Source organism: Bombina bombina, chromosome 2 (genome assembly GCF_027579735.1).
Source record: "Bombina bombina isolate aBomBom1 chromosome 2, aBomBom1.pri, whole genome shotgun sequence".
In the NCBI taxonomy this organism is placed as follows: Eukaryota; Metazoa; Chordata; class Amphibia; order Anura; family Bombinatoridae; genus Bombina; species Bombina bombina.
The window spans coordinates 527,016,842-527,031,394 of NC_069500.1; the positions used below are offsets into that span (position 1 = coordinate 527,016,842).

Consider the following 14,553-nt stretch of genomic DNA (forward strand, 5'->3'; position numbering starts at 1 on the left):
CCACAAGGTAAAGGTGAAACAAAACTGCGCATAACAATGGTGTATAGGACAAAAGGGCACCTGTATTTTACAATAAAGACTGTTACATGATTTTTTTTTGTGCTGGGTGGAGGGAGTTAATTCTATGACAGTTATCTTCAGCTGTCTCTTAAAAATAACTTTCTGAAACAAAGGGTGTCAGAAGTGAAGAGTGAGGCTCCCACTGCCTAGGAACAGCTTGAGGCCACCCTTCTCCCAGAAATAGACCCTCACTCTCACTCTGCCTATTGTCCTGGACATAGGAATGCACACAAGTGGATCCTAAATCCAGCGCTTCAAAAGGCCAGGAGGGTCAAGGAACGGAGAGGGGGGCTGTGGTGTGAATTGTTAAGAGGTCCCTGCCTCTCCTTACATGGAAAGCCTGCTTTTTTTGTGACTCTATCAGCTAGACACAATCTGTCCTGTGTCACTGAGGAGTTGTGTTACACTCACGCACAGACACACATCCCCCACACAATGGGCAGTAACAATTCACTGTAGGTGAATGGGACAGGGGAAATAATAGATTTTGGGAGGGGGCAGAGCCCACAATAGAATTAGGCAGAGGACATGTTCCTAATAAGGCAGAAGGATGAGGATATAAAAGAACAAAAGGGGAACAATGCTATTGTCACCAAACAGAAGAGAGCGACCAGCCCTGAGGTAAGTTATGGACCAGGGAAGAGTACAAGACATGTGGGGACCACCTGAGGGAGTCATCTAGGTGTAAATTATATGGCATCACATTAACAAAATGCATAGCCTGGGCTTTATTGTAGCATTTGCTAAATATATCAAAGATTCTAAATAAGTGATTGTGATTATAGATTTCCAGTTCATGTGTATACCTGATTGTCATTACAGCTGATTATTAAACCTCACATATAATATTATATAATATATTCTTTATATAACAGTAGTAAGTTTCTCTAGGTGTGTAAGATAGAAGCACAGATTGGGATGAATGATTACTTTTTTAAACAAAGGGATCAACTGTAATCTTTTTTTTTTTTTTTTTTTAGTTGTTGAAGAAAAAAAAAATATTTAAAAATATATTAACTTATTACAAATGAGTTAATTCTATAAAACCAAACTTGAAGTGAGCAATTCCTTAAACACTAACCTAAAGGCACAGCCTGAAACAAATACATATTATGCACACAGAGAGAGAGTATAGTTATGTCAGTTTTAATGAAGGATACTACTGTGTGTTGCAAATAGAGGGAGGCGGAAATGGCATGCAGAGGTAAGACTTGATATAATGTCTCAGAGTGATGCATTGTGGCTCCTGTGACTTTGTTAAGACAAGCTTGCTTTACAGCAGTTATTATATTCCTCATCAATCTAATACTGGGTCAGTGTTTCTCGGTCAGGGTGTCAGGATACTCGTGCTTTCTGCTGATTATGTCACAAGGGCAGTAGGTGAAAGGATTAGAATGTGTACAGTAAGTCTATCAGCATAAACTCATTTCATGTTAGAGTCTTTTTGTATCAATCAGTGTGCAATATTACCTATATATACTTTGTAGTACATATTAATAGCAGTTTTATTTAATTGGAATGTAGTAATGGAGAATATAAGGTGTCACAGTCATAGATATGTCAGAAGGGTCTCAGGATTCTAGAAAATCTTACAAGGATACCCCCCCCCCCAAGGACAGCCTTATGCTTATATTAGAATTCATTCAATTACTGTATTTCTCCCAACTACTGGTACTGTTAACCAGGCTTGTGCTACCCAAGGCACAGGGCTCCAATGAATTTTATTCGGACCCTCCACTAAACAATATTGTATGTGTCTGACCCAGGGGTTGTTTATTTATTTTGGAATTTGATCTTATAATAGCAATGTTCCCTTTTAAGTATCAAATGTGTACTGACACAGAAGTTAGAGACAGAATTGGTAGAGATATAATTACCGCACTGTGTTGTTTGCATTACAAGTAATAATAAAATATTCCTACCAACCATCTGATGAAACATAAATTGTAAATGATGTGCACAGCAGAGCTTTGTCTGAATTCCAGTAGTGCAAAGTGAGAGGGGTCATTGAGTCAAGGTCACACTGAGTTAGATTAGGAAGTCATTTACTAGGGACAGCAGATGAGGATGAAATGTTAGTGCATGATAATGATCACACACACTTCCTGCTGCCAACTAGCTCTGCCAACTCACTTCCCTGTTCAGCCTCTAATAGACCATCACAGCATGTTGGACACATTGCATGTTACATATTTTATCCTTCAGGAAAGTAGAAGATGTGATAGATAGATAGATAGATAGATGATAGATAGATAGATAGATAGATAGATAGATAGATAGATGATAGATAGATAGATAGCATTGCTCTTTTATGATTTAGTAAGAGCATACAGTTTTAAACAACTAACCAATTTACTTCTATTATCAAATATGCTTCATTCTCTTTGTATCCTTTGTTGAATGAGCAGCAATGCATTACTGGGAGTTAACAAACACATATGGGGAGCCAATTAGCAGCTAGCTCCCAGTAATGAATTCCTGTTCCTGAGCCTTTTTAGGCATGATTTTCAACAAAGAATACCAAGAGAACAAAGAAAATTAGATAGAAGTAAATTGGAAAGTTGTTTAAAATTACATGCTCTTGGAATTGTGAAAGTTTAATTATGAATTCACTGTCCCTTTAAATAAATTAAAAATGAGTTGTCCCATGTCTGGAGCACTATATGGCAGAGAGAGCACTAGAGGGCAGCACTATTCTCTGTCATATAGTGCTCCAGATGCCTACCTAGGTATCTCTTCAACATGGAATATAATTGGAACGAATTAAATTGGAAACTTTAAAAAAAATGTTTGTTCTGTCTGAATCACAAAAGAAAATGTTTGAGTTTCATATCCTTTAAAGGGACATGAAACCCATATTGCTTCTTTCATGATTCAGACAGAGCACGTCATTTTATACAATAAGCTTAGGAGCTAGCCCATGTCTGGAGCACTATATGGCAGCAGTTATGTAACAATGCTATCCCTTTGCAAGAGCACTAGAGGGCAGCACTATTTCCTGCCGTGTAGTGATCTAGAGGCCTACCTAGGTATCGCTTCAACAGAGGATATCATGGGAACAAAGCAAATTTGATAATAGAAGTAAATTGGAGACTTTTTTTAGATAAATTTTAAGCATCAGATTATGATTGTGGTGTGCTCCTTTGTTAGGACACTGTATTTGTGTAATGTCATATTCTAAATGAGCTTTTCTTCTGGTTTAATCATTAGTGATGTACAATAAAGCAGTTTTTCAATATCAGGTTTGTTGCTTAATGCAATACACTGAGAAACAAAAGCTAAGGAATTATTTAATTACACTCATATTGAGAACTGGGTATCTTGGGGTACTTTACTAACCCGTGAGCATACACTCAGGGCCAGATTACAAGTGAAGCGCTAAATATTGCTTCACTGTGTAATATCAGAGCACGCTGATGTGTGCTGGTGATACAAGTTGTCAGCAATGCGAATGCAAGGTCACATTCCCATTGCTGGGAAGCATTGCTCTCATGAGAGCGCATATCTATAGGCTTCTATGGGAGCCTCGTTCTGATGCTGTCAAAGACGGCATCAGAACATGTATATAAGCATATACATATATACTGTATTTACTGGGAACACACAGTTTCCATAGACCGAATGTAAAGGAACTTTTCAGTGCCGTTTTTTTCTAACACCACACTCCCACCAACTTTAGCCCCAAAATACTGCCTAGTGCAGTTATTTTATAAAAAAAACAAAGATGCTGCTACCTTTATTTATTTTTTTATAAACTACGCTACACAGTATTTTGGGGCATTTGGGGAACATTTATAAAATTAAGATCTGATCTCTGGTTAATTTTATAAGCGCTATTTGCTACCATGAGATTGCGGTAGCAATAAAGCAGCCTCTTGTAATGGCTGATTAATTATTGCACACCCGCAAACTGGCAAACTGTAATTTATTAGCCCATAATGTGTGAATTCTGGATGATTTTCTCTTTTACCATTGGCCAATATGGAAGCATTTATGTGAACACAAGTGTATTGCAGAACCCTTTTACTTTTATGGTTCTGTCTCACATTTCAGTGACTATTTCACTACTAAAAATATATTTTTGTATCTCTGTCACTCACACAGTGTCTCCCTTATCATTCCTCCTCAGTGTTTTATCTTTATTCTCTGGCAGTCTTTCCCTGACACTTCACTCACACTCTGCTGTTGTCTCCTTATGTTCTATTATAGACTGAATTATAATCCTTTTATTTTCCTCTCTAACAGATCGTGTAATTCCTATAGTCCTTTCACTACACGAGAATAAGGTAAGTCAAGTGAACCTCTGTGCTTCTGCACACTGAACCTGACCAATGTTGTTCACTGAACCTGCCCAAACAATGTCCTTCTGTCCTCCACAGCTGTCACAATGGGTGATGCGGCAATGGCAGACTTTGGGGCAGCTGCCCCCTTCCTCAGGAAGTCGGACAAGGAGCGCCTGGAAGCTCAAACCCGAATATTTGATATCAAGACTGAGGTCTTTATCCCTGACGTAGTGGAGGAGTTTGTAAAAGCCAAAATCATCAGCCGCGAAGCTGGGAAAGCGACAGCTGAAACAGCCGCTGGAAAGGTAGGTCAACGCGACCTTTATCTTAGGGTGTTAGTAGTTAATAGTAGTAAGAATTATAGAGTCAGGGTGCAGTGTACTCACACCTCTTATGTAACAGCAGAAGTGTAAATAATACAATATAATATACTGTAGGGCAGAGCTTTCCAAACTTTTCATGTTGGTGACACACTTTTTAGACCTACATCATTTTGTGACACAGTAATTTAGATGTACTAGCAAACAGGAGGTTAAACTAACTTGTTTTAAGAGATACGGACACATACATAAATTATATAATAACAAAATAAATTTACAAGTAACACAGTAAGTATGTGCAAGAATTAAAAAAAGTGTAATAACACCAATAGCTACTTACTATTTTAATGGGATGTATGAGGTTGATGGGATGAACACAATTTCTGAATATTTGGTGGAATATTAGATAAAGACCCATCATCAAGCATTTTTAAGCTTCCACTTCCTATCCATATATCAAGAGCAGGAGCAGCAATGCACTACTGGGAGCTAGCTGCAACAAAAAAAACACTTTGACTTCTGACTTTGGCTCAGCGTTTAAGAAGCTGCCCTCAGAGCTCTGCGAGTCTGACTGACTACTGCCCGCGCCACAAACACACTGCTGTCCCACTCACTGACTACACATGCAGTCACGAGCCGATTAAGGAGACTACACGTGCAATCAGGAGCCAATGTGCTGCCAAAGCCGCCAATGGGAATAGTTTCAGTTCCCGCTGAGCTGCGCCAATAGGTTAAGATGATCTGTGACCCACTAGGTGTCAACTACGTGATATGCGTAGCAGGCAGGCAGAAAGTCGGAAACCAAAAAAAAAATGGTAAATCCCAAATAATTTGTGTTGAAGCAGGGACACACCTATACACTGCTGCCGACACACTAATATGTTGCGACACATCGGCCCCTATTTATCATAGGTCTTGCGGACCTGATCCGACAGTGCGGATCAGGTCCGCAAGACCTCGCTAAATGCGGAGAGCAATACGCTCTCCGCATTTATCATTGCACCAGCAGCTCACAAGAGCTGCTGGTGCAACGCCGCCCCCTGCTGACTCGCGGACAATCGGCCGCCAGCAGGGAGGTGTCAATCAACCCGATCGTATTCGATCGGGTTGATTTCCGGCGATTTCTGTCCGCCTGCTCAGAGCAGGCGGACAGGGTTATGGAGCAGCGGTCTTTAGACCGCTGCTTCATAACTTGTGTTTCTGGCGAGTCTGAAGACTCGCCAGAAACACGGCCCTTCAAGCTCCGTACAGAGCTTGATAAATATGGGCCATAGTTTGGAAAGCACTGCTGTAAGGAGTATCTACTGGTAGAGATTTCTGAATATTTAAAGGGACACTAAACCCCAAATTTTTCTTTCATGATTCAGATAGAGCATGCAATTTTAAGCAACTTTCTAATTTACTCCTATTATCAATTTTTCTTTGTTCTCTTGTTATCTTTATTTAAAAAGCAGGAATGTGATGCATAGCAGCCGGCCCATTTTTGGTTGAGAAACCTGGTCTATGCTTGCTTATTGGTGGCTAAGTGTCAGCCACGAATAAACAAGCGCTAAAATTTACATTCCTGCTTTTTAAATAAAGATAGCAAGAGAACGAAGAAAAATGATAATAGGAGTTAATTAGAAAGTTGCTTAAAATTTTATGCTCTATCTGAATCTTGAAAGAAAAAAAATGTGGCTTTAGTATCCCTTTAATAAATGCTACAGAATCAGTAGAATTATTTACAATAAAATAATGCCAATCATGGTAAAATACCAGCCTAAGAAAGATTATAACAAAATCATAAATGTATTACAGTTTATAAAATGATCCATGTAGCCTCCTATGCTTTCTCCCTGACTTGCTTCTGTCTCTGGCATCTAGACAGTCACTGTGAAGGACACAGACATCCACCAGCAAAACCCTCCAAAGTTCGATAAAATTGAGGACATGGCGATGCTCACCTTCCTGCATGAGCCGGCTGTGCTTTATAACCTCAAAGAGCGTTACGCAGCCTGGATGATTTATGTAAGACTTGATACCCTTTTGCTCCACTTGTAATGTTTTCCAATTATCACATTCCCTAATGTGCCTGTCTTGTCTCTATATTTGCTAAGTGCCAAGATCTATTCTCCTTGTTGCACTATTTTCCTTTTCCTAAACATACCCAGTTAGTAAATATGTCTGTTACTCTGTCTATCTTCATTTGCATTCTCCAACCAATGTCATACGTTTTGATCTAAGCTGCCATTATAATGTATACTTTATTTCCACCAGACATACTCAGGTCTCTTCTGTGTGACAGTGAATCCCTACAAGTGGCTCCCTGTGTACAATGCAGAGGTGGTGTCTGCTTATCGTGGGAAGAAGAGGAGTGAAGCTCCCCCCCATATATTTTCCATCTCTGACAATGCTTATCAGTACATGCTGACAGGTCAGAGTTCAATCTACTTCTGTCCTCCTGTTCCACGTGTACATTGTTTCCATCAATCTTATCTGCTTCTATAAAAGTCCCTGTATTAAATTGTTCTGTTTGTATACTGACTGCTGCACGACTTCTCTCTCTTATATACACAATCGGAATCATGTCTATTAATCTTGTACATATACTTAGTCTCCCCTATGCATTCTCATAGTCAGCAGGGATGTAACAATGTGTGTGTGACTGGCTGTTTTGTCTTTTCCTTCTAGATCGTGAGAACCAGTCCATCCTTATCACGTGAGTTTGTCTTTAAACACATATGTGTTGTGCAGATCACGCTTTTCCTCTCTGTTTCTTACCTTTCTGTATTTATGGCTTCTTCTAGTGGAGAATCTGGTGCTGGGAAGACTGTGAATACCAAGCGTGTCATTCAGTACTTTGCCAGCATTGCAGCCATTGGTGGCAAAAAGGATGCAGCCGGTGCCAACAAGGTAGAAAGGAAATATAAAAAAGCATCATAAACGTAATGCGAAAGAAAGAGAATATATGATGATAGGCAGTAAGATATAGAGAAAGGCAATGGATAGAAGAGGAGAGACCTAATACTGAGAGGAATAACAATATGATCAAAGGGACAATAAAGTAAAAATTAAACTTTCATGTTTCTGACAGAGTATACAATTTTTATACAACTTCCCAATTTATTACAATTATCAAATTTGTTTTGTTCTCTTAGTATCCTTTATTGAAGATAATACCTACGTAGGCCCAGAAGCAGCAATGTCCTTCTGGGTGTTTGGATTACTGTTCCAGAGCCTACTCTTCAACAAAGGATAGAAAGTGCACAAACTAAATTTAATTTTGACCTTAATGTCCCTGGACAGTATTTCACAGCTAGACAATAGAGCTAGTTCATGTGTGTCTTATAGATAATGTGCTCACTTCCATGGAGTTACCTAGGAGTCAGCACTGATTGGCTAAAATGCAAGTCTGTCAACAGAACTGAAATAAGGGGGCAGTCTGCAGAGGCTTAGATACAAGGTAATCACAGAGGTCAAAAGAGTATTAATATAACTGTGTTGGTTATGCAAAACTGGGGAATGGGTAATAAAGGGATTAGGAGTAGACTGTCCCTTTAAGCTGAAGGACATAAATGTATAGAGTATGGAGATCAAATAGAGGAGATACAATCTAAAAAAACTGAAAGAAAAAAAGGAAGGCAACAACGTAGGGTCATATCAAGAGGTGAGGTGTAGAAAAATAGCACCAGTGGCATTGCTGGCAATAATATGTATCAAGGATATAGGTTTAAATCAATTATACACGCAGGAACTTACATCTTACTGACCATCCTGTTTCTTCTCAGGGGACTCTGGAAGATCAAATCATCCAGGCTAACCCTGCTCTGGAGGCTTTTGGCAACGCCAAGACAGTCAGAAATGACAACTCCTCTCGATTTGTGAGTATCGGATCTTGTCAGCAACTTTCTTAAACTGTTTTTCTGTTATCAGAGCTAAACATTTTGTTGCACTTTTCATATAATATCTTTTATTTTCTGTCAATCTTACACTTCTACAGGCTCTGCTCTAACTCCCATTCTTATATAGTACTATAATAATGTAGATTATGATACCTTGTGGTACAGCGTCAGGTGTAGGGTTGCCACCACAGCCACGTTTTCCTGGACACTTATGAGTTAAACATGGTGTAGGGTATACAGGTGGGAACATGTATTGTGTTTCTGGACAGCTCTATCCATATGCCCTATACATATCCCTCCCTGCAGCATGTTTAACTTATAAGTGTCCAGGAAAACATGGGTGAAGTGGCATCCCTAGTCAGGTGACACCTCTGCAATATAAACAAACAAGATAATCAATTACACCTGTTTCCTACAAAGAATTAGACTTCTGTAACCAAATTATTAACATTCACAACTCTGTGTTCTACTATTTAACTCTTCCCGGCATTCTTATCATTTTTCTGTTCCTCAGTAATTCTCTCTATTGTCTGTTCTGATCTCTATTTCTACTTCCATTTCTTTTTTCTCTCCATTCCTTGCTCAGGGTAAATTCATCCGAATTCACTTTGGTGCTTCTGGGAAACTGGCGTCTGCTGATATTGAGACCTGTGAGTTTCTTCCTTCCTGTCATCTCCCAGTTTTCCTACTTGCTCTCCTCTTCTCCCCATAAATCACCCTCCCTCTTTCCTTCACAGATCTCCTGGAGAAATCTCGCTGCATCTTCCAGCTGAAGTCTGAAAGAAATTATCACATCTTCTACCAGATCTTGTCCAATAAGAAGCCAGAGCTTCTGGGTGAGTCGCCTTTGTTATTATCACCTTCCTGTTCCCAGTTGGAAACACAAAGAGAAACATTTTATTGCTATGAGATAGCTGAGAGAGCTTGATTGTAGTTACCAGACACTTTTTTTGGTTGCTACCACTGAATATCTAGTGAGAAAATGAAACAATATCTTTGGGTGCAGATATCGCTGCTCGCTGGTTGTTAAGAACATAAATAACAAATAGATCCCGTGTGCCAGAGGGCAGCAATGCTTCACTCGTTGGCTGCTGAGGGCTTTATGTATAGCAGAACATTATAAACTACTTGTGCTTTTATGACAGGGAACTCACCCTACAAACTGTTTCTGTGTGTCCTCACTTGCAGACATGATGCTTGTTACCAATAACCCATACGACTATTCATACATATCCCAAGGAGAAGTAACAGTGGCCTCCATAGATGATTCTGAAGAGCTCCTTGCTACAGATGTAAGAATGTGTTTGAGACATGCAGATATTTATGAAGTGTAGATATTTGCACATTTACTAACTTATAAAATACATTATTATTGGTCCTTCTCATCTGTCACATTTCTTTAATCTTCTGAACACCTCACCTGTTTAGCAAAAGTGAATTCAAAAATATTGTCCTAATTGTCACCCTGATGACCCACATTTCTTTGTGCCGATTGTCCCTTGTTTTCTGGCCTTTTTACTTTAGAGTGCCTTCGATGTCCTGGGTTTCACAGCTGAGGAAAAGGTTGGGATTTACAAGATGACAGGAGCTATCATGCATTCTGGGAACATGAAGTTCAAGCAGAAACAGCGTGAGGAGCAAGCAGAGCCTGAAGGGTCTGAGGGTGAGCTATATTCAGAGCCATATGTTAACATCAGACATCTTAAGGAACACGTTTTAAAAATGTAGCATATTTTACACAATCTACAATTAAGTTCATGCTCCATTTAATCTTTAATACATCATTTTACGCAGAATCACATGTGCAACACTAAGAAGGTCAGGGAAACATAACTAACCCCCTATATTTAGTAAGAGCAATGTCTGGTATTCTGAGGTTACACTGTCCTTTTTAATAGATATAGACAGTAGAGTTCTCCTCTGTATACAGTATAAAGACTGTACACAGAGGTGCTAATTAGAGAATCTTTCATATTACAATGCAGTCTGTCCATGTGTATATCAGTGTGCGGGTGTAACTTCATATCATGTATGCCTACAATGTGCTGCATATACTGTGTTTTGTGTGATCATTATGTTACATCCAATGTGTTTGTCTTTTAGAGGCTGATAAAGCTGCGTTCCTAATGGGTCTCAATTCTGCTGACCTACTGAAGGGTTTGTGCCACCCTAGGGTCAAAGTCGGCAATGAGTATGTCACCAAAGGGCAGAATGTCCAGCAGGTCTGTATGCTGAATTCTCTATACGCATGTGGTGCTATTTTGTCTACTTTTACTTTTAATAAATGTCCCATCCATGTGTATGTCCACCTCTGTAACTCTTTTGCAGATGTGCATTCATCATTTGATGATCATTTTCACAGTCTCTTACCTTATATGTCTTTTTTATAAAACTGCTGCACTCTGCTATTGTCACACTTTTTCTCATGTTATAATGTGCTTTAAACAACCAGGTAAATTACTCTATTGGTGCTCTGGCCAAGTCAGTGTATGAGAAGATGTTCCTGTGGATGGTGGTGAGAATTAACACCACGCTGGAGACCAAGCAGCCCAGACAATACTTCATAGGAGTGCTGGATATCGCAGGATTCGAGATCTTTGATGTACGTAATAGTCACAGAAAAAAACAAGAAAGGGGAATGTGGGAGAGTGAGAAAGTTGTGTCTACTGGAATAGAAAAAGGGAGCAAGGAAGAAATGCTCTAGAAAAACAAGTAGGGTAATTAAGAGGAGGGTGTATCAATAAGAGCAGATTAGTTTGGACTGACAACGTGTGGGGAAAGCTCTTCACTACCCATGGATGATTGGATGTCTGTAGCTTTGGGCTATAATGTAAAGGGACTAGTTGGTGTCTGCCACTGTGCTTTCTATTTACCTCCTCTCTTTTTATTCATTAGCTTACCTTCTATCTCAATGTTCCTGCTTTTAATTCTCTCTCTGTTTCTTCTTTTACCTTCTCTCCAGATTCCATTTTACATCTCTTATTAACTCATCTTATACTGTTTTGTCCTCTCTCCTTACAGTTTAACAGCTTTGAGCAGCTCTGTATTAACTTCACAAATGAGAAGCTCCAACAGTTCTTTAACCACCACATGTTTGTGCTGGAGCAAGAGGAGTACAAGAAGGAGGGGATCGAGTGGGAGTTTATAGATTTTGGCATGGACTTGCAGGCCTGCATTGACCTCATAGAGAAGGTGAGAGACTCATCTGCATCTCCACTTCAGATAAATGCCCGGAAGTATGTAAAAATTCTACCAGATTAGTTGCTGTTAGCACTTTATATTTTCATAACTTCTTTCAGCACAATATCTATTTGAATTAGTGCTTCTCTTCCTAGGATTCTCAATGGCACTTTTTAACCATATTTGCCCATATATTATGATTCAAATTTTATTTGAAAATAGTGTATATTTCCTAGGCCACTGGTGTATTGAGTAAGTCCTTTTGCTCAGGCTTTTCTGGTACATACAGTTATTACATTTTATCTCTCCCCAGCCCATGGGTATCATGTCCATCCTTGAAGAGGAATGCATGTTTCCAAAAGCAAGTGATTTGACCTTCAAAGCCAAACTGTATGACAATCACCTGGGAAAGTCCAACAACTTCCAGAAGCCAAGGAACTTAAAAGGAAAGCCTGAGGCTCACTTTGCCCTTGTGCACTATGCGGGCACCGTGGACTATAACATTATGGGCTGGCTGGAGAAGAACAAGGACCCCCTTAATGAGACAGTGGTGGGACTGTACCAGAAATCCTCCCTCAAACTGTTGGCACATTTGTTTGCTAATTACGCTGCTTCCGATTCAGGTACAAAAGCAAGGACGCTCTTGTAATAAAGTTGCAATCTCTGTCTTATATCTTCATCTGCTTCTCATAGTTTATCTCAATCTCTCTACCAGTTTCCTGCTTATTTTTTTATATTGCCCTTTCCCTGTCTAGCCGCATGTTGTCTACCTGGCCATTACCATGCAATAAATTTGAGATTTCCCACTTCAAGTATAAGTTTGCCTTGCGTAGTGTGTTAACCCTTTTCTTCTTGTCTTAACATACAGACACTGGAAAAGGGAAAGGTGGGAAGAAGAAGGGGTCTTCCTTCCAGACAGTATCTGCTCTGCACAGGGTAAGAAGTTTTGTCCTAGTCCACTATTGCTCTTCTGCAAGTTATTCAGATATGCACATCAATTGTATGACACACATTTGTTTGGTGAAATGACATACTTTAACATAAGGTATATGATTTTGAAACCTCATTTATTTGTACCCACAGGAGAACCTAAACAAGCTGATGACCAACCTCAAAACCACCCACCCTCACTTTGTACGTTGTATTATTCCCAATGAACGAAAGTCTCCAGGTGAGATGTCAAGCTTGTAAACCAAAGTAGCACAAGATAGCCAAGACCTATATAAATATGTTAATATAATGTATGCATTAGTGGTTAATAGAACTTACAAAAATGCAATGCTGATCCATGAGCTACAAGCTCACTGGATGATAAGAAACACAAAAGTACTATTAGTGGACAGTGACACTCCCCTAAAGCATGAAAACACAAAAGTAGAGGAAAATCCATAAACAAACACTGAACACGTCCTCTTCTAAATGCAACAAAAAATGAGTTTAACTTCTCTTTAAAGGGACAGTCTAGTCAAAACTAAACTTTTATAATCAAATGTACTTTGTTCTCTTTGTATTCTTTGTTGAAAGCTAAACCTAGGTAGACACATCATATGCTAATTTCTAAGTCCTTGAAGGCTGCCTCTTATCTCATGGCAGTTTGACACAGCTAGAGGATGTTAGTTCATGTGTGCCATTTAGATATAATTGTGCTCACACCCGTGGAGTTACTTATGAGAGGGCACTAATTGGCTAAAATGCAAGTCTGTCAAAAGAACTAAGGGGGGAGTCTGCAGAGGCTTAGATAGAAGTTAATCGCAGAGGTAAAAAGTATATTAATATAACATTGTTGGTTATGCAAAATCCAAGGTACAAGTAGAAAGCAGGCACTGCAACGAGCTTTCCATATGATAAAAAATATGTCCTTTATTGAAAAAACAAGTTAAAAAATTCCCAGCTACAAACGCTGGATTACACGCAGAAAAAGACAATGGCAGGAGTGTGTGAGAGACACTGTTTGCTGTCTGACTAGTTTCGCGTCCCTCTTGGACGCTTATTCATAGACTGATTTGTGATGTAAGGAAGCCTGCATAAAAAGGGGAACACTCAGTTTAATTGGCTGTTCACTAAATGCAATTTAATTAGATACAGCCATTTGTTAGTTAACCCTTGATAGGCAGACCTCCTTATAGATACACCACAAAAAGAAAAAGTTAAAAACAAAAATAATGAACCTCAGTTGTTCTAATTGAAATAAACAAATATATACAGAGATGATAATTTGAACAAGGGTACACTGTAGCAACAAAAAAAATACAAAATGTAAATAAACTAAATAGATTGAAAAACATAAATAATAAATTAACAAGCAGAAAATAGATTTGTTATGACAAAAACCATAAACATATTATGACATAAACTATAACCTATATAGTGTGTGTTAGAAAATAATTTAAATAATTGTAAATAAAAATAATAAATAAGTAAATAAATGAATAAAGAGCCTGAAAAAAGAAACAAAAGATGAAGCTGGAACTTCCTAATCTGAAACAGAATACTATGATATGATATTATTTTCAGCAAATATAAATGAGATAAAGAAAGTTCAGTCATAAACCTGAACTGAGCTATATGTATAATTCAAAAATCAGAGAAGTGTGTACATCAGCAACAAAACTAATTATCAATGAAATAGTTAATGTCACATTCACGGTTCATCCCTAGTGGTGACCGTGTTTTAAGCTTTAACATCCAAAAAAGTTCCTTTTTCTCTAAGCTTTTAAATTTATTACCCCCTCTAATGGATGTGGTTGCGATGTCTATGATTTTGATATTTATGTCGGCTTCATTTGTCATGTGATAACCATTAAAATGATTTGCCACTGCCGAATCCTT

The 14,553-nt window shown here is 38.7% G+C and overlaps 1 protein-coding gene across 1 annotated transcript in view; it reads left to right on the forward strand.

Annotated features, from left to right (window-relative positions):
- Positions 1-661: 661 nt before the first annotated feature.
- Positions 662-14,553, forward strand: part of LOC128649203 (myosin-6-like) — a 37,629-nt gene continuing 23,737 nt past the window's right edge. The window contains 18 exon segments of the mRNA XM_053702327.1: positions 662-681; positions 4,306-4,346; positions 4,440-4,648; positions 6,527-6,670; positions 6,920-7,076; positions 7,334-7,361; positions 7,450-7,555; positions 8,431-8,523; positions 9,131-9,194; positions 9,282-9,380; positions 9,733-9,836; positions 10,069-10,207; positions 10,648-10,766; positions 10,997-11,146; positions 11,566-11,736; positions 12,038-12,347; positions 12,593-12,660; positions 12,808-12,895. Coding sequence (XP_053558302.1) covers positions 4,448-4,648; positions 6,527-6,670; positions 6,920-7,076; positions 7,334-7,361; positions 7,450-7,555; positions 8,431-8,523; positions 9,131-9,194; positions 9,282-9,380; positions 9,733-9,836; positions 10,069-10,207; positions 10,648-10,766; positions 10,997-11,146; positions 11,566-11,736; positions 12,038-12,347; positions 12,593-12,660; positions 12,808-12,895 — 2,041 coding nt within the window. The 5' untranslated portion in view covers positions 662-681; positions 4,306-4,346; positions 4,440-4,447.